At 36.4% G+C, this 25,518-nt stretch overlaps 1 protein-coding gene across 1 annotated transcript in view; it reads left to right on the forward strand.

Moving 5' to 3' along the window:
- Positions 1-1,919, forward strand: part of LEPR (leptin receptor) — a 116,816-nt gene extending 114,897 nt beyond the window's left edge. The window contains exon 19 of the mRNA XM_049879508.1: positions 589-1,919. Coding sequence (XP_049735465.1) covers positions 589-606 — 18 coding nt within the window. The 3' untranslated portion in view covers positions 607-1,919. The remainder of the gene's footprint in view (positions 1-588) is intronic.
- Positions 1,920-25,518: the final 23,599 nt, after the last annotated feature.

A 25,518-nucleotide genomic window follows, 5' to 3' on the forward strand; every position in this document is an offset into this window, starting at 1 on the left:
AGCAAGTAGAAAAAGTGAAACAAGGAACATGTTCTCCTGCAGATTTTTTTTTCATCTTGCATTGTATTATAGAAATGATACCAACTTAGAAAAGAGAAGACTCAAGTTAGGGCCCCACTTTGCTCTAATTAGTTGTGTAACTTTAAGCAAATAATTATAGTGGCTCTCAATTGCTTTGTCAAAAATAAGGGAGACTTAGACCAGGGGGTTTCTTAGATTTTTTTTATGTTAAAAAAAAAATCATTATGACAGTGATTCTGTGACTCTGTCTTCACTATTTCAGCTCTTCTTTCCCTTTATTTTTGTTTTCACTGCTCTACTTTTTTACTCTTTCTTGTTCCAAACTCTCCAGTCTTCTTGTTTTACCCTCCATTTAATTTTTCCTTAAGGCATCCATTAAGAAAATGAGAGAGGTCACCTCAGGGCAAAATTTTACCCTTTCTAGGAAGATGCGTTTCTGTAATATAATGCAAGGATTTATAGTCCAGAACCGTGCCTGACAGAAAATGTTTTTGAAATCTTTTGTCTTTTGCTGAGTGATTTTTTTTTTATTTTGCTTTCTTACTTTGTTTTATTTTATCTAAACAGAGAACGAACATTCTTTGAAGTCTAATCATGATCACTACAGATGAATCCAATGTACCAACTTCCCAACTCTAGAGTATTAGAAGATTTTTACATTTTGAAGAAGGGGATCAAATCTAAAAACAGTTTTGGTTGAACTATTGAGAACTAAAATATGGTGGGATTATGATGATTTGGGACTTAAAATAGGTTTGTAAATTTGGGGTCAAGATATAGGTCTGAGTTCAGTTCAGTTTGGATATATGATTAATTTTCGGGTCACCTAAAGTTTAAAGAGTAATACTCATGATTTTGTGGCTTGAGATTTATCATTTTTCTGCTCATAAGACATTAAAAAATATTTATGACTGTTGCTGTCATCGCATATCCTTTAGATATTATCAAGTATATCATAGGTAATGCTGTGACCCCAAAGATGAACCCCAAAACTGCAACTGCTGACATATAACTTTGCAAATGTAATGGCTTTTTAGCACCAGAGTGCAACGGGAGAATTTAGTTTCTGTTTTCATGTCCCAGTTTTTCTGTCTTATGTTCCTTATAGATACTAAATTGATCCATTTGGGTATTCTTTTGAATGTTTTGTAGCTTTTATTTGTATTTAACTTTGGTCAATTCAAAAATTTCTGTTTTCAATAGCCTTGAAAATGGCTTAAGTGCTAACTTCCATTTAAGTTCAAAGAAAGCCAGAATTATGGTTTGTGCTGGTCACAGGCCAGTGGAAGTTACAGTTCCTATCAGGATGACCCTACACACCCAGGTCAGATTGACCAGATCAGGAAAGAACAGCCTCCAACCCAGTCTCCTTTGAAATCCTTGCCTAAATCTAATTTATTTCCACTGAACCACCCAAGACTCTGGCACACAGGAGAGAGAACAGTGATGTAAGGAAGGGAGACTCTTTGGAGCTTTTAGAAATAGTTCATGGTGAGGACAGGATTTTTCTCTCCGAAAAAAAGACTGCCTACTTGTTCTATGAATTCGGTGTACTAAATGTACTGTGTTGCTCGTATTCAAACCAAACCAAAGCTTCTGTTTGATGAATCCTAATAATTTTCAAATCCATATATATAAGTCACTTACACTGGGCTTTTATTCATAGTTTTATTTGAATGTTTTAAAAAAAAAACAAACTTGACAACAGGAGAGCATGTCATTTTTTCCCCCTCATTGACTATTAATAGATGCCACTGGAATGGGAAATCAAAGTGTGAAATTATGAAAGGATATTCTTTAAATCCTATCAGCTGAATGCATATTTAATATGTGTCAAGGCTGTTCTTCTAAAATCTCAAAAAAAATTAGGTGTGGATAATGATTGAAGTTATTTTTTTAAAGAGAATACTTTTAATAAAGGTTTATGACCCATTTATATTTCAATAATGTATGGGTGTGTGATTTCTTATTAATTATTAGTGAAATCTCCCATTTGGATTCATTTGAAGACATTTGGTTTCTTTCAATTAATTCCAAATATGAAGCTTTAGAAAGCATAAAATATGTCAAGCACATAATTTGAAGAACGTATGTGTGCCTGACTATCTACTATGGTCTATTTGTATGTAATTTTTGTTTTCATACCAATAGTATGTAATTCATTTATTTTATGATCTTAATTTATAAGTTAAGATCAACTTCATTTAAATTCTAAGACCAGTGCATATATGATAGGATCTTTAAGAAAAAACAAAAGTGAGCAAACAAGTATCATAAACCTAATTATAAATCTTCAGGAAGAAAATGGGCACAGAAAGCTTTCTTTTCATATGTTACATTCCTAGAGTGATGAAAAAAAGTTGTATTAACCCAGTAATTCTCATTATGCAGTATTTTAGCATCTATATAATTCTATTACTATTATATTTAGTTTTTGATATATTTATTCTTTTATGGTTTTAATCACTAATATATTTCATTTAAGAGTTTGAAACTATGCTAAATGAATTGTATTTTTATATGTAATACATTTGCCATTATGAAGGATGGTTTGCTATGCCATTATTTCAGGTAATAAATCCGAATATATTGTATTAGTTTTAAAAATGTAAATTTCAAAAATTTTATTTTATATATGACATAAAATGAACCCATTTTCTGTACTGCATTGAGTTGGCTAGTTTTTTGTTGTTATATAGCCACAGTATTTTTTATTTTGCATTTATTTTTTCAGTGTGTTTATGATGTATCAGTTGAGCTTTTTACACTTAGATTCTTAATTTGTAGCTGCTTGGCAGGATTTTTGTTGTGATGTAACCACTGTTCCTATAAAAAATATAATGTGCATTTGTCTTGTGTATTTGTCTTCATTCCGCATGTCCCATACTGTATATTTTATTTTGAAGTTATTTATAAGTAATAGTAACTTACAAGTCTGTGATCATCTCTTTCACCATCATTGTTTTCAACAAATAATTTATATTCTTATTTTCAGATAGCCTAAAGCAAATTCTCAATATAGTGTAAGACAGATAAGTTCTTGACAGTCACAATTATTTTGCCTTCAGATCACATCTTATTACATCATGAAATAGTTATTTTAACTATCCTTTGACATGTTGTTTTGATGATTTGATTTTATTCCAATGTACTTTTTTATTTGGAAGGCTTAAATTTTCAGTTTGTGGAAACCTAAATTTAAGGAGCCCAGGTGGTGCAGTAGTTAAGCACTTGGCTGCTAACCAAAAGCCAGCAGTTGTAACCCACCAGCCGCTATGTGGGAGAAAGGTGTGGCAGTCTGCTTCTGTAAAGGTTTACAGCCTTGGAAACCCTATGGGGCAGCTCTACTCTGTCCTATAGGGTCACTGTGAGTTTGAATTGACTCAATGGCCATAGGGTGAGGGGTTGGGGAAACTAATTTGCTGTAAAACATTAGAAATCCTTTAGAAGATAACTCTTTCATTTACAATAACTGCTGTTTATTAAGAGCTAATTATTTTCAGACACATCTAATTAATAAATGCCACACTACCATAAAGTAGGTGTTGAACACATTTTTACAGATGAAGAATGTGGAAAACAGAGAGAGAGGTTAATGTACTTTCCCATGGTCATAGAATTAGACAGACTCAAACCTAAGTCTCATTCCACTTTTAAACGCCATCTATGCTGCCTCTCTATTATGGTTTTTAATTCTGTTTCAGTCCAAAACTAGTTATTTTGCGGTTGACTTATGTCCTTTATTATTAATCCTTCTACACTTTCATTTCTTTAAGCATGCCACAGCAAAGCAAAAACGTTAATATAATTGAGCATTAAAATGTGTCTTTTCTTTTAGCCAGAAACGTTTGAGCATCTTTTTATCAAGCATACAGAGTCACTGACATTTGGTCCTCTTCTTTTGGAGCCTGAAACCATTTCAGAAGATATCAGTGTTGATACATCATGGAAAGATAAAGATGAGATGGAGTCAACAACTATGGCCTCTCTGCTTTTGACAACTCCAGATCCTGAAAAGGGTTCTGTTTGTGTTAGTGGCCAATGCCACAGTTCTAACTTCTCTGAACCCGAGAGCACCAGGATAACCTGTGAGGATGAGAGCCGGAGACAGCCATCTGTTAAATATGCCACACTTGTCAGCAACTCTAAATCAAATGAAACTGATGAGGAGCAAGGGCCTATAAATAGTTCAGTCAGCAAGTGCTTCTCTAGCAAAAATCCCCCATTGAAGGATTCTTCTTCTAGTAGCTCATGGGAGATAGAGACTCAGGCATTTTTAATATTATCAGATCAGCATCCCAATAGAATTTCACCACAGCTTACATTCTTAGAAGGATTTGATGAACTTTTGAAACTGGAGGGCAAGTTCCCTGAAGAAAATGATGATGAAAGATCTGTCTATTATTTAGGGGTCGCCTCACTCAAAAAAAGAGAGAGTGGTGTGCTTTTGACTGATGAGTCAGGAGTGTTGTGTCCATTCCCAACCCACAGTTTATTCACTGACATCAGGATTCTTCAGGACAGTTGCTCACATTTTGTAGGAAATAACTTCAGCTTAGGAGCTTCCGTTAAGAAGACGTTTGTTTCTTACATGCCTCAATTTCAGACTTGCTCCACTCAGACTCAGATGATAATGGAAAATAAGATGTGTGACCTCACTGCCTAATGTCACTCAAAAAACCATTCAGCTTTATGGTATAATGAATCATATGAAGTATAATATATTCCATTATAGTTGTGGATAGGGGAGAGAAAAGAAAGCTGTAAGACTTGAATTTGAAAGCGACTGTTCCAAAATTAATGGCCCTCTCTCAGTAATATAGACAAAGAATGTAAGAAAGCCCTCATGAGTCTAGCAATGTAGTCAGACTCTCTAATAATTCTTTTTATAAGCCAGAGCAGGAAGGTCTCCAGTGGCTTGTTTCTAGCTAAAGTCAAGCTCAACAAATACCGTCTTTTGTGAACATTTGTTCTGTGTAGAAAGAGATGAAAGAAGACTTCAAACACCTATGAGCTGTAACTTTGTTTCAGGTGTGTGGTTGTTTTACTTTGAGTTGTATTTGTTTTATAGACACACACATACGCACACACACACTCTATATCTAATTGATATCCTTGTACATTTTAAAAGTATGTGATGTGTTTGTATTTTGTGCTATCAGACTGTGATTTGGAGTTATTTCATTTCAACAAACTTGCCTTGAGCACTTACTGTGTGGTAGGTATTCCACTACATGTTAAAGAAAAAGAGAAGATTTAGCTCTGGTCTAAGGAGATATACTTGTGAAGAATGACAGTTGTATACCAAATCTAAGGTACCTATACACCATACGATGAAACCACCTCTTAAAATGGCAAGCCCTAAAACCGTTATTTTGATGGTGACATAAACACTTTTGAAAGCATACTGTCTACCTTATTCTCCTCTAGAAAAGATGTTGAAATTGTCACTTTTTCAAAGAGTTAGGTTACCAAATACCACTGTATATCACTCTGGAATCATTATCTTCCCCATTCATACTTCTCTGGACATTTTTTCTCTCTTATTGATCATTCTCTCTCTATGTATATACACCTACCACTGTGCTAAGGCTTCACATACTTTTAATACACATTTAATATAACACACAGTTAATCATTACAATAATTATATGAGGTGTATACTACAATTATACCCTTTTAAAAATTGGGTGATCAAGTTATTTGCCCAAGTTCATGAAGTTAGTGGGTGATGGGCCAGAATTCAGATTTAAACTCAGATCTTTTGAACTCCAGTGATTGTGTTTTTAACCAATGCCTTATATTGCCATCAATAAAAGAGCTGATTTGTAATCAAATAAAGTATATTAAGTATGAATATAATATTGGATGAAAAGTTAATGAGAATTACACAGATTTTATCCTTATCTTTATAGACTTAAAATCAGTGCAGAAGTTTATTGTTTCAGCATTTGGTGTGACAAGAAAACTCAAAAACATCAGACTGGGCAAAAAGTAAATCAAGAAACTTGCAGTTAATTGTTCAATGGCAAGAAGGAAGGGTTTCAATATTATCTGTATCATCAACATAAATAGTTTAGTGCTCAGAAATATGCCTGTTGGTTGCTAAACATCACCAAGGTTTCATATTTAGACTAAACTGAGAGAAGATTCTGCTGATTTGACTGTTCCCCTAAATAAAGCTATGCCTCATCGCTCTTTCAGTCATGGCCGTATGTATAGAGAAGCTCTAAACAATGACAAAGATCCCAGACCCCAGATGATAAATCTTTTCACATGTCATGATCATTTGTGGCTCAGAAACCAATAAGCCTGCTACATGTCATAGTGTCATTGACATGTCTCAGGATCTCACAGACTCAACTGATGACCCTCTATGAGAGAGAGGTAGAGGGCTCATACCAACTAACCGAATAATTAGTGTGATATGAAAGCCTTAGTTCCGTGCAAAGATAAATGGAGAATACTTTTTCATTGATTTTTAAGTGGCTTAAAGATTGAGTAACGTGAAAGAAATAATTACATAAATAGAAGTTTCACTAAGTTGTGCATCGCCATTTTTAGAGTATCCTGTTGATGTCAAGTTGATTCCAATTCATAGCAACCCTATAGGACAGAGTAGAACTGTCCCATAAAGTTTCCAAGGCTGTAATCTTTATGGAAGCAGACTGCCACATCTTTCTCCAGAGGAGCAGCTGATGGATTTGAATCACTGACCTTTCAGTTAGCAGTTGAATGCTTAACCACTGTACCACCAGGGCTCCTTCTCATAATGTATAAACCTACCTGCTGCCATCAAGTCGTTTCTGACTCATAGCAACTCTATAGGACAGAATAGGACTGCCCCACAGAGTTTCGAAGACTGTAAATCTTTTTGGAAGCGATTGCCACATCTTTCTCCCATTTCGTAGAGTATACCTGTTGCAGTTGAGTCGATTCCGACTCATAGTGACTCTATCAGACAGAGTAGAACTGCCCCATAGGGTTTCCAAGGAGCACCTGGTGGATTCGAACTGCCTACCTCTTGGTTAGCAGCCATAGCTCTTAACAACTATGCCACCGTAGACATGTTAATACTTAGGGTACAGTATGGAAGAGATAGGAAGTTAAACTACTCTACACATAGTTGGAGATTAACCACTGAGCATGTCCATTGAGACACATCATTCTCTTGTGGCCCGAGACCCAGCCAAACAGGAAACAGAAACTGCTAGATGTTCCCATCAGCCCAAGAATATGCCATAAAAGTCCCAGAACCACTGCAGTGCTGCAGGTCTGGGTTAAAGGAATCTCGTGACAGTGTGTTAACCTGAGATATTAATATCATCCTGGTGCAGATTCAGTCCCAAAAAAACAAAAGGACAAACAAAAGACACATCAGAAATATTGAGATTCCAAAGGACTTTCTTTCATGGAGAGAGCAGAATTGGTACATTTGGCCTATTGGTATATATAGATTTGGATAGTATTTATTGTCAGTGTGCTTCTGTTCTGATTTTCACTTTTAAAAGTTCATTATATATGTATCACTATACTGTATTGGGTACTTATGAAAATTGTTTGCCATTCAATAATGGGTGTTATCATAAAAACCTAGGGAAAATTGAGAATGTTCTACACTTGAGAATGGTCAAATACTCATCATTTCTTTCCAAGGCTTCTTTTAAAAAAAGTTTTAAAAAAGGAGGAGCTGAAATACGACTTTTGGATTTTAAATGTATAATAAATGTGGAATTTTGAATATTTCATCTAAAGGACTTACATTGCAACACAAGTTAGTAATACATCTCTCTAAATCTCAATTTCATGAAAAAAAAACTCACAAATTCATAATTGAATTGTGGCTTCAAGTTTAAACAGATGGTTTGAAGACAAATCATTTGTCAAGATTAGAGGGATATAGAAGAAAGATTGAGGTACACTTACCAATAAGAGCAGGGGCCTTCTGTTAGAGGCCTCTGTTCGCATTTAAAGATGAGCTACATATGGACAAGAGGGATGAGAACAGATATTCTTTTATTTTCAAAACAAGTCCTCAAGTAGTCAAAGAACTTGGACAAAGTTTTCAAACCAGCGGGTTCCTGGACCAAGAATAAGGTTTTATGACCCTAAGCGTGATATTCTTCTACACTTTCTCATCCCTTTCCAATAAAACCAACTCCCTCTTTCCAAATATAAAGCCTATGGCCACATTCCTTTAGGAGTATCCATACTAACTACTCAAAAGCTGAAGGAAGCTAAACTTTCTCCACAAACTGATCCCACATTCCAAAGCTACTTTAGTTGCCACAGTATACAGATTAGGCTGTAAGACCAGCAGAGAGTTGTCATGCATGCTGGGCTCACATGTGGAGCTGGGCAACATGCTGAATGGATCAAGACATAGTGCAACCACAAATTCCTACGCCACCTAGACATAGAAGAAAAAAAGACCACTCTCTAAATTATTCCCAGTACTCTTTAAAATAAAGCTGTTCTACTTTTCATTTTTCAAGGGTCATCCTGATCGTTAATAAATTCTACAGTATTAATTATTGAGAAAACACATACTCAAATTGTAAAATATAAAGTTAAAATTGTCCATTCAACTATGATTAAAATGAACCACATTTGAGGAAAAAAATAATTATAGTTAACAAAAAATTATAAAGAACTATCAAAAAGAAACTAATAAGTCAATAATTTTACCCTTTATTGAAAAATTAGTTTAAAATGCTAAAGAACTTCTGTACCTAATCAAAATGTTGGGGGGAACAACTTAAAATACAAAGTCTGGGTTAGACTGAGATATTGTTACATGTGTTTATAAGAGCATCAAGAAATGATTTTAATAGGTTTTTATATTGAATGAATTATTTTTATACAAAGTTTATCAATCAATATTTATTTTGGAAAGTTGCTGAAGATACCTATTTTTCAAAATGTTTAAGATGTATGACATCAAATTCAATTTCATGAGGATCTTTGATGGGATATTTTAAATAATATGTTTTGTCAAGAAACCTGGAATTGAGAAACAATTTGGAAGATATTTAATTTTATAGTGAAACATAATACCTATGTTGTAACTATTGTACTTTTTAAACCTGTGATTAAGTATTCGGCATGTAGTTAACACTTTCTCTTAAGTCACAGTTGGTGTGTTAATAAAAACATAACTGTCAAGATGTATGTATCATTAATTGTTCCATAAAATTTAATTACTCAAATTCTCCTGTGGCGGAGTGCTGGTGGCACAATGGTTAAGAGCTCGGCTGCTAAACAAAAGGTTGGCAGTTTGAATCCACCAGCTACTCCTTGGAAATCCTATGGAGCAGTTCTACTCTGTCCTATAGGGTTGCTATGAGTCAGAATTGACTTGACAGCAACGGATTTTTTTTTTTTTTTTAATTCTCCTTTATGTTCCCAAAACCATAGAGAAAGCAGTTTAAGTTATGGTGTGAATATTTTCTTCTTCTTCTTCTTTTTTTTTTTGTCATTATGGATCAAAGCAATGTCAAAACTTGGAGAAATGGAAAGCCCAAATAGAATTAATAGGAATTTAAGCTATTTTAGTATTATTTTATCCATGATATAATCACCACTTTCAGCAAATATTTGAGAATATAAAGAAATCATCTTTGTAGTTTATGTAAATAGTTAATACAATTTTCATTCATTGTTAACCTTTGTGTCTTCAAAATTTCTACAAACATAATGCCTTGCATTTGGAAGGGAGTTGAAAATATTGTAGATCCAAATACCTCCTTTTACTGTTACTTTCTCTAGAACCGACTCAATTGATTATCCTACAAATACTTCTTGCTGGCATCATAAAAAGCCACTTACAATAAAAGATTACTCTTTTTTTGTGTGTGTGTGCTTTAGGTGAAAGTTTACAGCTCACGTTAGTTTCTCATACAAAAACTATACACGAATTATTATGTGACCCTAGTTGCTATTCCTGTAATGTGACTGCACATTCCTCCTTCCCACCCCAGGCTTCTTGTGTCCGTTCAGCCAGCTCCTGTCCCTTTCTGCCTTCTGATTTTGCCTCCAGATTGGAGCTTCCCATTTAGTCTCGTGTATCTAGTTGAACTAAGCAGCACACTCTTCATGAGTATCAATTTTTTGTCTTATAGTCCAGTTTATTCTTTGTCTGAAGAGTCAGCTTTGGGAATGGTTTTAGTTCTGGGTTAATAGAGTGTCTGGGAACATGTCTTCTGGGGTTCCTCTGGTCTCAGTCAGACCATTAAGTCTGGTCTTTTTACTAGGATTTGTGTTCTGCACCCCACTTTTCTCCTGGTCTGTCAGGGACTCTCTTTTTGTTCCCTGTCAGGGTAGTCATTGGTGGTAGCCAGGAACCATCTAGTTCTTTTGGGCTCAGGCTGATGGAGTCTTTGGTTTATGGGGCCCTTTTGTCTCTTGGGCTAGTATTTTCCTTGTGTCCTTTGTGGTCTTCATTCTCCTTTGCTCCAGATGGGTTGGGACGAATTGATCCATCTTAGATGGCCGCTTGCTAGCTTTTAAGACCCCAGATGCCACTCACCAAAGTGGGATGCAGAACATTTTCTTAATAAACTGTTATGCCAATTCACCTAGAAGTTCCCTGAACCCATGGTCCCTGGACCTCCAACCCGCTACACTGTCCCTCGAAGTGTTTGGTTGTGTTCAGGAAACTTCTTAGCTTTTGGTTTAGTCCAGTTGTACTGACTTCCCCTGTATTGCGTGTTGTCCTTCTCTTCACCTGTCTTCACTTGTCTACTACCTAAAGATTACTCATTTTAATCAAGAGCTCTTTAGTTTGACTTTTTAGTTCCTTAAGAAATCTTGAATTTATAGTGCTTTATGAAAACATATTTTATTACTTAGATTTCCAATAATTTGATTTTATCACTATTTGAGCTAGTGTTCAGACATGTTCTCTTGCTTTTTAATTTAAAAATATAAATAAAACAAATGCATACAGTAAAAATTTAAACAGTCCAGAAAAATATAAAATAGAAAGTGAAAGTCTCCACTCCCAACCGTCAGTTCCTATTTCTAAAAATAACCTCTGTTATTATTGTGTTGTTGTTGTTAGTTGCTGTCAAGTCAGCTCTGACTCACGATGACTTTATATGTAACAGAATTAAATGGTGCACAGTTCTGCCCTGTCTTTATGATCGTTGGTATGTTTGAGTTCATTGTTGCAGCTATTGTATCAATCCATCTCATTGAGGATTTCCTTCATCTTTGTTGGCCCTCTACTTTACTACACATGATGTCCTTTCCAATGATTGGTCTTTGCTGATGACAAGTACAAAGTACATGAGTCCAAATTTACCATCCTCTCTTCTAAGGAACATCCTATTTGTATTTCTTCTAAGACTGATTTCTTTGTTCTTTTGGTAGATAGTAAAGAGTACTTTCAATATTCTTCACCAATGCCACCACTTGAATGCATCAACTCTTCTTTCTTTTTCATTTTCCAACTTTGACATGCATATGAGGCAATTGAAAAGACCACAGCATTTTTTGTGGTCTTTCATCTTGCTGGTGGCTTTCATGTTGCTATCGTGCTGGAAACTATGCTACCAGTGTTTCAAGTACCAGCAGGGTCACCCATGGTAGACAGGTTTCAATGGAGCTTCCAGATTAAGACAAAGAAGAAAGGCTTGGTGATCTACTTCTGAAAAATAGCCATGGAAAAGTCTACGGATTGCAAAAAATATTGTCTGATATAATATTATTATTATGCTGCGTGTCTTTTAAAATTTGATACAATTGGAATTTCATTTTGCTTATTATTCTAAAATTACTCTTTTCCTTTAATGTATCTTGGTAATATTTCTATAACAAACCAAATGTATCTACTTCATTATTTTAATGGTTGCATAGTATTCCTTTATATCCCATACAATAATTTCTTTAAACAGTTCACTACTGTTGAACACTGTTGAACACTAGGTTGTTTCCAGCCTTTTACTATTATGAGCAATACTGAAATGGCCATTTGTCTTAGTCATCTAGTGTTGCTGTAACAGAAATACCACAAGTGGATGGCTTTAACAAAGAGGAGTTTATTCTCTCACAGTCCGGTAGGCTAGAAGTCTGAATTCAGGGTGCTGGTTCCAGGGAAACGCTTTCTCTATCTGTCAGCTCTGGAGGAAGGTCCTTGTCATCAGTCTTCCCTTGGTCTGGGAGCATCTCAGCACAGGAACCTCAGGTCCAAATGATGCGCTCTGCTCTTGGTGCTGCTTTCTTTAACATAAAATTACAATCACAAAATGAAGGGCAACCACAGAATACCAGGAATCATGTCCTAACCAAGTTGATACACACATTTTTTGAGGCACATAATTCAATCCATGACAGCATTCTTGTATATAATTAGGTCTTGGCATAATTCTTCAAATCCACTTGTCAGGAATCTTGGTTGCAAGTATAAGAAACCAACTCAACTTGACTTACATATCTTGTTGTTGTTAGGTACTGTCGAGTCAGTTCCAAATCATAGCAATCCCTTATACAACAGAATGAAACACTGCCTGGTCCTGTGCCATCTTCACAATAGTTGTTATGCTTGAGCACGTTGTTGCAGCCACTGTGTCAGTTCATCTGGTTGAGGGTCTGCCTCTTTTTCTCTGACCCTCTACCAAACATGATTTCCTGTTCCAGAGACTGACCCCTCCTGACAACATGTCCAAAGTATGTGAGATGAAGTCTCACCATCCTTGCTTCTAAGGGGCATTCTGGCTGTACATCTTCCAAGACAGATTTGTTGTTCTTCTGGCAGTCCATAGTACGCTCAATATCCTTCACCAACACCATAATCCAAAGGCGTCAATTCTTCTTCAGTCTTCTTTATTCTTTGTCCAGTTTTCACATGCCTATGAGGCAATTGAAAACACCATGGCTTGGGTAAGGAGCACCTTAGCCTTCAAGGTGACATCTTTGCTTTTTAACATTCTAAGATCTTTTGCAGCAGATTTACCCAATGTAATGTATTGTTTGGTTTCTTGGTTGCTGCTTCCATGGGTGTTGATTGTGGATCCAAGTAAAATGAAATCCTTGACAAATTCAGTCTTTTCTCCATTTATCTAATGTTGCTGTTGGTCTAGTTGTGAGGATTTTTGATTTCTTTATGTTGAGGTGTAGTCCATACTGAAGGCTGTAGTCTTTGATCTTCATCAATAAGTGCTTCAGGTCTTCTTCATTTTCAGCAAGCAAGGTTGTGTCATCTGCATATGGCAGGTTGTTAGTGAGTCTTCCTCAAATCCTGATGCTTGGTTCTTCTTCAGATTGTCCAGCTTCTCAGATTATTTCCTCAGCATATAAACTGAATAAGTGTGGCAAAAGGATACCACCCTGATGCACACCTTTTCTGACTTTAAAGCATGCAGTATCCCCTTCTGTTCAAGACACTGCCTCTTGATCTATGTACAGGTTCCTCATGAGCAAAATTAAGTGTTCTGGAATTTCCATTCTTTGCAATGTTATTCATAATTTGTTATGATCCACACAGTAAAATACCTTTGCATAGTCAATAAAACACAGATAAACATCTTTCTGGTATTCTCTGCTTTCAGCCAGGATCCATTTTAACTTTATGGTTGAAGTTGAGCATATTTTCATATATTTATAAGCCATTTGCTTCCCTCTACCTTCATATTCTTTGCTTATTTTTTATTGGGTTATTACATTTTATTGATCTCTTAGTGTTCTTTGTTCCGTTGGTAATCTTAGTTTTTCTAAACTGAGATATAATTTACTGCTATAAAGTACACAAGACTTCAGTATAAAATTTAATGAAGTTTTACACATTTTCCCTGAGTATCTACCTAGGAGTAGAATTTCTGAGTTACAGGGTTGTTTTTGATTAGCTTCTATTAAAAAAAACAAAAACCAAAAAACACCCTTTGCTGTGGAGTTGATTCTGATTCATAGTGACCCTACAGGACAGAGTAAACAGTTCCATTGGGTTTCCAAGGAACAGCTGGTGAATTCTAAATGCTGACCTTTTGGTTAGTAGCCAAGCTCTTAACCACTTGCCACCAGAGTTCCTATCTATCAGCAATGACCCCTACCTTTTTGCCCATTGCTGTCCAGTTGATTTTAACTCATAGGGACACTACCCAAACTATACCCAAACTACAGTTAAAGAAGGAGATTGCCACATCCCGCAGAGCAGCTGGCAGATTGAACTGCTGACCTTTCAGTTAACAGCTGAATGCTTAACCACTGCACCACAAGGATTCCTTATCAGCGATGCAGTGGTGGCGGGGAGTCATTTTAAGCTCTCTGAGAGTGGGTATACTTCAGTTTTGCCCATTACTAGGCATAGTCTTTACTATTATGGCGTGGTCTTTACTTACAGACATGATGTTTCTGGGGTTGCAACTAAATCTCATGGGTGTTCTCCAGTGTCTTTCCACTCTGGCTGGGCTGAAACTCCAACCTTTCCCCAGCTCTGTGCTCTTGCCGCAAATTAGCTCTTAACTTATAAGCAGTGATTTTTTATTTTATTTTATTTTTTTACTAGAGACCTTAGAGGTTCGCCCAGTGAATACACAGCTTAGAATTTGGCCAAGGATCTAAGAAAAGCCTCATGTAGATTTTTGGAGATTCCTCTCTACGGCTTGTTCCTGTCAACTATCCTGGCCCCCCCAAATTCCAACTGCTTTACCATTCTCAATCTCTAACCTCTATTTTGTCTGCCTATGACATTAATGCTCTCTTCTTGGAATCCACTTCCCTGAGCTTGGAGGATATGCTCAGGGAGAAAGCCACTGTAAATATGGGCCTCATTTTCTGTGTTTTCTTTCTTATCTGTGTGTTCTATCTCCTATCTAATGCCAGAAAGTAGTTGTGTTATATATTCCATCAAGTTTTATAGTTGTTTCCAGTTTTTGTTTTAAATTTTTGTTGTGCTTTAGGTGAAAGTTTACAGAGCAAATTAGTTTCTCATTCAACATTTTATACACAAATTGTTTTGTGACATTGGTTGCAATTCCAGCCATGTGTCAAAAATCTCCCCTTCCCCACCCCGGGTTTCCCCAATTCCATCTGTCCATTTTTCCTATCCCTTCCTGCCTTCTCATCATTTCTTTAGGGCAGATGTTGCCCATTTGGTCTCATATACGTGATTGAACTAAGAAGCACATTTTTCACACATGTTATTGTTTGTTTTATAAAAACCAAAACCAAACCTGATTCTGATGCATAGTATCCCTATAGGACAGAGTAGAACTGCATCATAGGGTTTTCAAGGAGTGCCTGGTGGATTTGAACTGCTCACGTTTTGGTTAGCAGCTATGGCTCTTAACCACTACACCACCACGGTTTGTTCTATAGACCTGTCTAATCTTTGAGTAAAGGGTGAACTTCAGGAGTGGCTTCAATTCTGAGTTAGCATGGTGTCCAGGAGCCATAATCCTGGAAGTTCTTCCAGTCTCTGTGAGAACAATAACTCTAGTCTTCTTTTTGTGAATTTGAATTTGTTCTACATTTTTTTCCAGCTCTGTCCAGGACTCTCTATTGTGATCCCTGCCAGAGTGGCTGGTGGTAGCCAGGCACCATGTAGTTGTTCTGGGTTCAGGCTGGTGGAGGCTGTAGTACTTGTGGTCCATTAGTTGTTTGGACTACTATTTCCCCGTGTCTTTTATTTTCTTCATTTTCCTTTGCTCTGGATGGGATAGCACCAGTACTATAGATGGCCTCTCGCAAGCTTTTAAGACTCCACATGCTACTCATCAAAGTTGGATGTAGAATATTTTCTTGATGAATTATGTTCTGCCAATTAATCTAGAAGTCCCCCCCCCCACCCATGGTCCCCAGCCCCAGTAATTCTGTCCCTCAGGGTGTTTGGATGCTTCTATGAAGCTTCTCTGATTTTGCCTTGGTCAAGTTATGCTGACTTCTCCTATTTTGTATACAGTCTTTCCCTTCACCAAAGTTAACACTTATATACTACCTAGTTAGTAACTTTCCCTCCCAACCTTCCACTCCCCCGTAACCATCAAAGATCGTTTCTTTCTGGTTGTAAACCTTTTCTTGAGTTTTTATAATAGTGGTCTCATATAGTATTTATCTTTTGTGATTGACTCATTTCACTCAGCATAATGCCCTCCAGATTCATCCACATTGTGAGATAGTTCGCGGATTCATCATTGTTGTCCGTCATAGAGAAGTATTCCATTGTGTGTATGTATCATAATCTGTTTATCCATTCATCTGTTGATGGCCACTTAGGTTGTTTCCATGTTTTTGCTATTGTGAATAATGCTGCAATGAACATGGGCATGCATATGTCTATTTGCGTGACCACTGTTATTATTCTAGAATATATTCCTAGAAGTGGGATTGCTGGATCATATCGTATTTCTATTTCTAGCTTTTTAAGGAAGAACCATGTCATTTTCCGTAGTGGTTATACCATTTTACATTCCCATCAGCAGAGCATAAGTGTTCTATTCTCCCCATAACCCATCCAAGCTGTTATTTTTTTTTTTTTATTAATGCCAGTAATGTCGGGGTGTGATGGTATCTCAATGTAGTTTTGATTTGCATTTCTGTAATAGTTAATGATCACGAGCATTTCCTCATGTGTCTGTTAGCTGCTGGAATGTTTTCTTTGGTGAAGTGTCTGTTCATATCCTTTGCCCATTTTTAAATTGTATTATGTGTCTTTTTGATGTTGAGGTATTGTAGTATCTTATAGATTTTAGAGGTTAAACCTTTGTCAGATATATCATAGCCAATTTTTTTTTCCCAGTCTGTAGGTTCTCTTTGTACTCTTTTGCTGTGGTCTTATGATGAGCATAAGTGTCAATTTTTTGGACCTCCCAGTTATCTAGTTTATCGTCTGGTCTTTGTGCATTGTTAGTTATGGTTTATATCCTATTTATGCCATATATGTATATATTTTTTTTATGCCATATATTAGGGCCCCTATTTTTTTCTTCCATGACCTTTATAGTTTAGGTTTCCTATTTAGATCTTTGATCCATTTTGAATTAGTTTTTGTGTATGGTGTGAGGTATGAGTTCTGTTTCAGTTTTTTACAAATGGACGTCTAGTTTTGCCAAGACCATTTGTTAAAGAGATTGTCTCTTCCCTATTTAATGGACTTTGGGTTTTTGTCAAAGATCAACTGACCATAGGTGGATGGATTTACCTTTGGGTTCTCAATTTTATTCCATTGGTGTATATGTCTGTTGTTGTACCTGTACCAAGCTGTTATGACTACCATGGCTGAGATCAGGTAGTGTGAGGTGTTACATTTTGTTCTTCTTTTTCTATAGTGTTTTATTTAGCCAGGGCCTCTTTCCTTTCCATACAAAGTTAGTGATTAGTTTTTCCATCTTGTTAAAGAATGCAGTTGTATTTGGATTGGGATTGCATTATATCTTTAGATATTTTCACGATGTTGAGTCTTCCTATCTATGAGCGTGGTATATTTTTCCATTTATGTAGGTCTCTTTTGGTTTCTGGCAGTAGTGTTTTGTATTTTTCGTTGTGTAGGTCTTTTAAATCACTGGTTAGATTCATTTCTAAGTATTTCATTTCTTTTAGGGGCTGTTATAAATTGTTATGCTACCTTCTGAAATTGTTGAACATCGACCTATTTCAGGAGGTAGCATATGACAAAGAATTGGTGGTACTGAAGGAAGAAGTCCAAGTTACACTGAAGGGAATGGCAAAAAACAAGGCTCCAGGAGTTGACAGAATACCAACTGAGATGTTTCAACAAATGGATGCAGCACTGGAGGTGCTCACTTGTCTATGCCAAGAAATTTGGAAGATAGCTTCCTGGCCAATCAACAAGAAGAGATTCATATTTGTGCCTATTCCAAAGAAAGGTGATTCAAAAGAATGTGGAAATTATCAAATAATGTAATTAATATCACACACAAGTAAAATTTTGCTGAATATCATTCAAAAGCAGTTGCAGCAGTACATCAACAGGGAACTGCCAGAACTTCTAGCCAGATTCAGAAGAGGACATAGAATGAGGGATATCATTGCTGTTAGATGGATCTTGGCTGAAAGCAGAGACCACCAGAAAGATGTTTACCTGTGTTTTATTGACTATGCAAAGGCATTCAACTGTGTGGATCATAACAAATTATGGAAAACATTGTGAAGAATGGGAATTCCAGGACACTTAATTGTGCTCATGAGGAACCTGTACATAGACAAAGAAGCAGTCATTTGAAGAGAAAAAGGGAATACTGCATGATTTAAAATCAGGGAAGGTGTCAGTTGGGGTTGTATCCTTTCACCATATTTACTCAATCTGTATGGTATGTAAATAATTTGAGAAGCTGGACTACATGAAGAAGACTGTGGCATCAGGATTGAAGGAAGATTCATTAACAACCTGCAATATGCAGGTGACACAACCTCACTTGCTGAAAGGGAAGATGTTGAAGCACTTACTGATGAAAATCAAAGACTACAGCCTTCAATATGGATTGCACCTCAACATAAAGAAAACGAAAATTCTCACAACTGGACCAATAAAAAACATCATAACAAATGGAGAAAATGTTGAAGTCATCAAGGATTTCATTTTATTTGAATCCACAATCAACACCCATGAAAGCAGCAGTCAAGAAATCAAGCGACGTATTGCATTGTCAGATCTACAGGAAAAGACATCTTTAAAGTGTTGGAAAGCAAAGGTGTCATTTTAAGTACTAAGGCGTGCCTGACTCAAGCCATGGTATTTAATTTTTTTAGGGGCTGTTATAAACAGTTATGCTACCTCCTGAAATTGTTGAACATCGACCAATTTCAGGAGGTAGCATATGATAAAGAATTGGTGGTACTGAAGGAAGAAGTCCAAGTTGCACTGAAGGGAATGGCAAAAACAAGGCCCCAGGAATTGACAGAATACCAATTGAGATGTTTCAACAAATGGATGCAGCACTGGAGGTGCTCACTTGTCTATGCCAAGAAATTTGGAAGATAGCTTCCTGGCCAATCAACAGGAAGAGATTCGTATTTGTGCCTATTCCAAAGAAAGGTGGACATGAATAAGGAAGGCTAAAGAAGAATTGATGCCCATGAATTGTGGTGTTGGTAAAGAATATTGAATATACCATGGACTGCCAGAAGAATGAAAAGATCTGTCTTGGAAGAAGTACAGCCAGAATACTCTTCAGAAGCAAGGATGGTGAGACTTGGTGTCACATACTTTGGACATATTATCTGGAGGGACCAGTCCCTGGAGATAGACAAGTAAAGGGTCAGAGAAAGAGGAAGACCCTCAAGGAGATGACACAGTGGCTGCAACAATGGGCTCAAGCATAACGACGATTGTGTGAATTGCTGGACAATGTTTCATTCTGTCGTACATAGGGTCGCTGAGTCTTAACTGATTGACAGCACCTAAGAACAGCAACAATTATAAATGGTATTGTCTTTATTTACTTTTCAGAGTTCTCTTTGTTGGTGCATAGGAATCCAGCTGATTTCTGTATGTTGATCTTGTATCCTCCTACTCTGCTGAATCTTTCTATTAGTTCCAGTAGTTTTCCTGTGGAGTCTTTGGGGTTCTCCATGTGTAGGATCATACCATCTGTGAATACGGATAATTTTACTTTTCCCTTTTCAATTTCAACACCGTTTATTCCTTTTTCTTGCCTTATTGCTCTAGCTAGGACTTCCAGCACAATGTTTAATAGCAGTGGTAATAAAGGGCATCCTTGACTTGTTCTTGTTCTCAGGGGGAATGCTTTTAGCCTCTCTCTGTTGAGAATGATGTTGGCTGTTGGTTTTGTATACCCGTGCCTGTTGAGTCAATTCCAACTCATAGTGATCATATAGGATAGAGTAGAACTGTCCCATAGTGATGGATTCGAACTGCTGACCTTTTGATTAGCAGCCGAACTTTTAAGCACTGCATCACCAGGGCTAGATTTCCCTTATTATGTGTAGATATGTCCTTTATTATCTTGAGGAATTTCCCTCCTATTCCTATTTTGTAGAGTTTTTTTTTAGTCAGGAATGGGTGTTGGATTTTATCAAACGCCTTTTCAACTGAGATGATCACCCTTTTGTCTTATTTATGTGGTGGATTACACTGATTGATTTTCTAGTGTTGAACTATTCTTGCATACTTGATATAAATTCCACTTGGTCGTGGTTTTTTTTTTTTTTTTTTCATATGATGCTGAATTCTATTGGCTAGAATTTTGTTAAAAATTTTTACATTTATATTCTTGGGAGATGTTGGTCTGTACTTTTCTTTTTTGTTGTGTCTTTGCCTGGCTTTGGTATCAGGGTTATACTGGCTTCATAGAATGAATTTGGGAATATTCCTTCCTTTTCTATGTTCTGAAATAGTTTGAGTAATACTGGTGTGAGCTCATCTCTGAATGTTTGTAGAATTCTTCAGTAAAGCCATCCGAACTAGGGCTTTTTTTGGGGGGGGGGGCAGGGTGGGGTAGATTTTTTTTTTTTTTAATTACCTCTTCAATTTCTTCTCTCGTGGGTTTTTTCAGATTTTATCTCAGCTTGTATTAGCTTAGGTAGGTAGTGTGTTTCTAGAAATTTGTCCATTTCCTTTATTTTCTCAAATTTGTTGGAGTACAATTTTTCTTAGTATTCTGTTATGATCCTTTTTATCTCCGTTGGGTCTGTTGTAATGTCCCCCATCTCATTTCTTATTTGGGTTATTTGCTTCCTCTCCTGTGTTTCCTTTGTCAGTTTGGCCAATAGTTTGTTGATTTTGTTGATATTTTCACTTTTTGTCTTGTTGATTCTCTCTGTTATTTTTCTGTTCTCTATTTCATTTATTTCTCCTGTAATCTTTATTAGTTCCTTTCTTCTGGTGCCTGTGGGCTTCTTTTGCTGTTTCTATTTGTTCGAGTTTAGGGCTAATGTTTAGATTTTGCCCCATTCTTTTTTGATGTGTGCATTTGTTGCTGTAAATTGACCTCGAGAACCGCCTTTGCTGTGTTCCATAGGTTTTGGTATGATCTCACTTGAGTCTAGGAATTTTTTTATTCCCTCTTTGATTTCTTCTATTGCTGGTTTGCTTTTAAACAAGGTGTTATTCGGTTTCCATGTATTTGATTTCTTATCCTTGTTCTTCTTGTTATTAATTCCTACTTTTATGGTGTTGTGGTCAAAAAGGATGCTTTGTATTATCTCAGCATTTTGGATTTTGTTGAGTGTTGTTTTGTGGCCTAAGATGTGGTCTATTCTGGAGAATATTCCATGCACATTGAAAAAGAATGTGTACTTTGCTGCTGTTGGAGGGAGTGTTCTATATATGTCTATGAGGTCAAGTTGGTTGATTTTGGCATTTAGATCTTCTGTATCTTTGTTGAGTTTCTTCCTACATATTCTGTACTTTACCGAAAGTAGTGTGTTGAAGTCTCCTACTATTATTGTAGGACTGTCTATTTCTCTTTTCAGTGCTGTTAGAATTTGTTTTATGTATTTTAGAGCCCTGTCATTGGGTGTGTAGATATTTATTAAGGTTATATCTTCTTGGTGTATTGTCCCTTTAATCATTACATAATGTCCTTCTTTGTCTTTTATTACTGATTTTGCCTTAAAGTCTATTTTATCTGAGATCAGTGTTGCCACTCCTGCCATTTTTTGGTTACCATTTGCTTAGTATATATTTTTTACATCCTTTGATATTTAATAAGTTTATATCTTTGTGTCTAAGATGCGTCTCATGTAAACAGAATATTGTGGGTCTTTTTTTTTTTTTTTTACCCATTCTGCCATTCTCTGTCTCTTTATGGATGCATTTAAGCCATTTATGTTCAGTGTTGATTATTGATAGGCTTGAGTTTATTGGTGTCATAATGTGCTTTCTTTGTGGTGCTGACATTTTCTTCATTTCTTACTTTCCTTTGCTGAGTGCCTTTGCTTGTGGATTTTCTTTTAGTATTGTAGATTTTGTGTTTACTGAATCTGTATGTTCTTTTTTATTCTTATCAGTAGGTTTGTTAACTGTCTTTGTGGTTACCTTGAAATTTACCCGTATCTTCCTAAGTTTGAGCCAGTCTTTTATTCCTTGATATTGCCTTGATTTGTCTCCATTTGAAAGTCTATACCTACACTTATATTCTCCCTTTTATTGTTTTGACATTGTCATTTACAGATTAATGCCTCTGTTTCCTTGTTTTAAGTCTTTTAGCTAAGTTTTATCTTTGATAGTTCTTTACCTAAGCTGGTATCTGGCTGTTGCTGTCCTGTGTCCTAGACTCTAGTTGTTGTCTGATGTTGATTCTCTAACTGAAGGACTCTCTTTAATATTTCTTATAAGTTTGGTTTGGTTTTTGTGAACTCCTCTAATTTCTGTTTATCTGGAAATGTCCTAATTTTGCCATCATATTTGAGAGAGAGTTTTGCAGGATATAATAGTCTTGGTTGGCAGTTTTTCTTTAATTTCAAGGTTTTATATATGTCACCCTATTGCCTTCTTGCCTGCATGGCTTCCTCTGAGTAATCAGAGGTTAGTCTTATTGTTTCTCCTTTGTATGCGACTTTTCATTTTTCTTGAGCTGCTCTCAGGGTTTTTTCTTTGTTATTGGTTTTAGTAAGTGTTTATTGGTTGTTTCTCTTTTGGGGCGTATCCTATACTGGGTTTGTTGAGATTATTGGATAGTCGGCTTTTTGTCTTTCATGATATATGGGAAGTTTTTTGTTAGCAAATTTTCTGTGATCCTCTCTGTGTTTTCCATTTTCTCCCCCTGTTCTGGAACTTCAACGTGCAGATTTTTGCTTTTGCTTGTATCCCACATCATTCTCAGGGCTTCTTCATTTTTTTTGTTGTTGTTCTTTTCTCTGATTTTTCCTCAAAGTGGTATCCAAGGATTTGTTTTCAGTTTTGATGATCCTCTATTCATTGTTTCAAATTAGCTCCTAAAACCTTCTATTGCACTGTCCATTTCTGAAATCTTGTTTATCTTTTGGATTTCTAATTGCTGTTTTTGTATGATTTCTAGTTGTTTATTTTGACATTATGTTTCTGTACTATTTTCCTGATTTCTTCAATTGTTTTGTCTGTCTTGTCCATGATTTTGTCTATTTTTTCCCCTTATTTTTGTCTCTATTTTCCTTCACCTGCTGGAGAACCCAGAATATTAGAGTTCTAAATCCCCTATCAGGTAGTTCCAGTGACTTTTATTCTAGTAGAAGGTCATTTGGTGTTTTATTTTGGTCGCTTTCTGGAGCCATCCTCTCCTTTTTTAAAAAAAATATTTTGATATTGTCTGCTGTCTCCGGGATATTCGGGAATTATTTTCTTTGTTTATCAATTGTAGATTTGGTGGTTTCTTTGTTGCCTGCTTAGTTTCTGCCGAGTACTCATAGCTTTGTCTTATTGTTTCCCCTTTGTAAGTGACTTTTAGTTTTTCTTGAGCTGCTCTCATTATTTCTTCGTTTTTGGTTTTGGCAAGTGTGATTATGATATGTCTTGGTGACTTTCTTTTGAAGTCTATCCTACACGGGGTTTGTTGAGCTTCTTGGATGGTCAGCTTTTGGTCTTTCATGATATTTGGGGAATTTTCTGCCAGCAAATCTTCAACAAGTATCTCTGTGTTTTCCAATTTTTTCCTCTGTTCTGGAGCTCCAGTCATGTGCAAATTTTTGCTTTTGATTGTGTGCCACATAGTTCTTAGTTTTCCTTCATTTTTATTCTTTCTTTTCTCTGGCTTTTCCTCAAAGTGGCAGCCATGGATTTGTCTTCAATCTTGCTAATTCTGTATTCTATTGTTTCAAATTTGCTCCTAAAACCTTCTATTCAGTTGTCCATTTCTGAAATTTTGTTGTTTATCTTCTGGATTTCTAGTTGCTGTTTCTGTATTATTTCTAATTTTTTATTAATTTTGACGTTTTGTTCTGCTATTATTTTCCTGAATTCTTCTATTGCTTTGTCTATATTTTTCTTGATTTCAGCTATGTTTTCCATGATTCTGCCTATTTTTTTCCTTGGTTTTGTCTGTGTTTTCCATGATCTCTTTCCTAATCTCTTGGGGACCCTAAATATTAGTCTTTTGAATTCCATTTCAGATAGTTCTACTGCCTTTTCATCTACTGGAAGGTCATCTGATTCTTTATTTTGTTCACTTGCTGGAGCCATATTGTCCTGATTTTTTATTTGTTGATATCTTCTGCTCTCTCTGAGACATTAAGGTATTATTTTCTTTACTTATTGATTGTATGTTCATTTGTTTTGTCCTGCTTTTTGTTTTGATATGTCAGGGTGGGCGGGCCAGGTGTGTTTTGCTGCTTGCTTGTCTGTGGGCATCATAGTTCTTACCGCCCTGTCCAGGTGGGCAGGGCAGCAGCAGGTAGGGTGAGCCTTCTTTGCGGTATCTTGGTTCAGTGAGGTGGCTAAGGTATGCATGCCTCCTGATGTTGGTCCGTCTGTGTAAGAGTGTTCACAGCCTCTTGCCAGATACGTAGGGTGTCAGATGAGGAGTGGTACGGGCTTGCTTCCCAGAATTCAGCAGCTGGTCATGTGGTGGGAGGGGGAAGTGCGGGCCTGGTACCGTGGTGGGCCTGAGCACTGGGGATGCTCTAGCCAAGGCAGTTCATCAGAAGCTGCTGGGAAGGGGGTGGTGTACAGGCCTAGGTGGGGCAGAAGAGAAAAAAGATTTTAAAAAAAGGTAACCAGCAGTTGGGAGTGGGGTGGACCCGCAGGCCGGCGGGAAAGGGGGGTAGGTGGTGTATGAGGTTAGGTAGTAGGTAGAAAGAAAAAAAAAAAAAAAAAAAAACAACTGGCAGTGTAGTGAAAGCTGGCTAGCAGGAGCAGAGTGAATCTGACGGATAGATGGAAGGGAAGGGATGTCATGAATGGAGCCAGGTGGGAGGTGAAAAGAAATAGAAGAAAAAGGAAGAGAAAAGGAAAAAAAAATGTCATGGTGAGAGCTGGCAAGTAGGGGCAGAGTGGACTGGGAGTGGCAGTGAGCTGGTACCTCTCCAGTCTAGTGGTGAAGCACAGCCCATCAGGAAGGGGTGGAGGCATGTTTCCAGTTTTTGTTTTGTTTAAGGGAGAACAACTACTCTGCTGTTACCAGTTCCAGAAGCATGCAACAATTCTTTATATATTAAAAATATGTTCCTTATCTCTCACATATTTAATTATTTATTACAATTTTTCATTTACATTTTGATTTTGTAGTATTATTGCCAATCTGTATTCCTACATCATTTAATTTTTCAACTTTTCCTTCATTGCTTCTAGGTTTTGCACCATGTTTAGAAAAGTATTCCCAATCCCACTTTTCATAGCATCTAATTTTTATGGTACTTCTATGCTATAATTTTATGTTCACATACTTAATTCATTTGGAATTTATTTTGATGTAAGAAATGGAATTATGATCTAGCTCTTATATTTTTTCTAAATGGCCAGTCAGTTGTCCCAATACAACTTGATTCAAGGAAAACATACAAACCAACAAATTATCTTTTTTTTTTCCCACTGATATAAAATGTAACTTAAAGATTCTCAAATGCATTTGTGTTTATTTGGGGGCTCTCTATTCTTTTTCACTGGTT

The sequence above is a fragment of the Elephas maximus genome, chromosome 3, assembly GCF_024166365.1.
Source record: "Elephas maximus indicus isolate mEleMax1 chromosome 3, mEleMax1 primary haplotype, whole genome shotgun sequence".
Taxonomy (NCBI): domain Eukaryota; kingdom Metazoa; phylum Chordata; class Mammalia; order Proboscidea; family Elephantidae; genus Elephas; species Elephas maximus.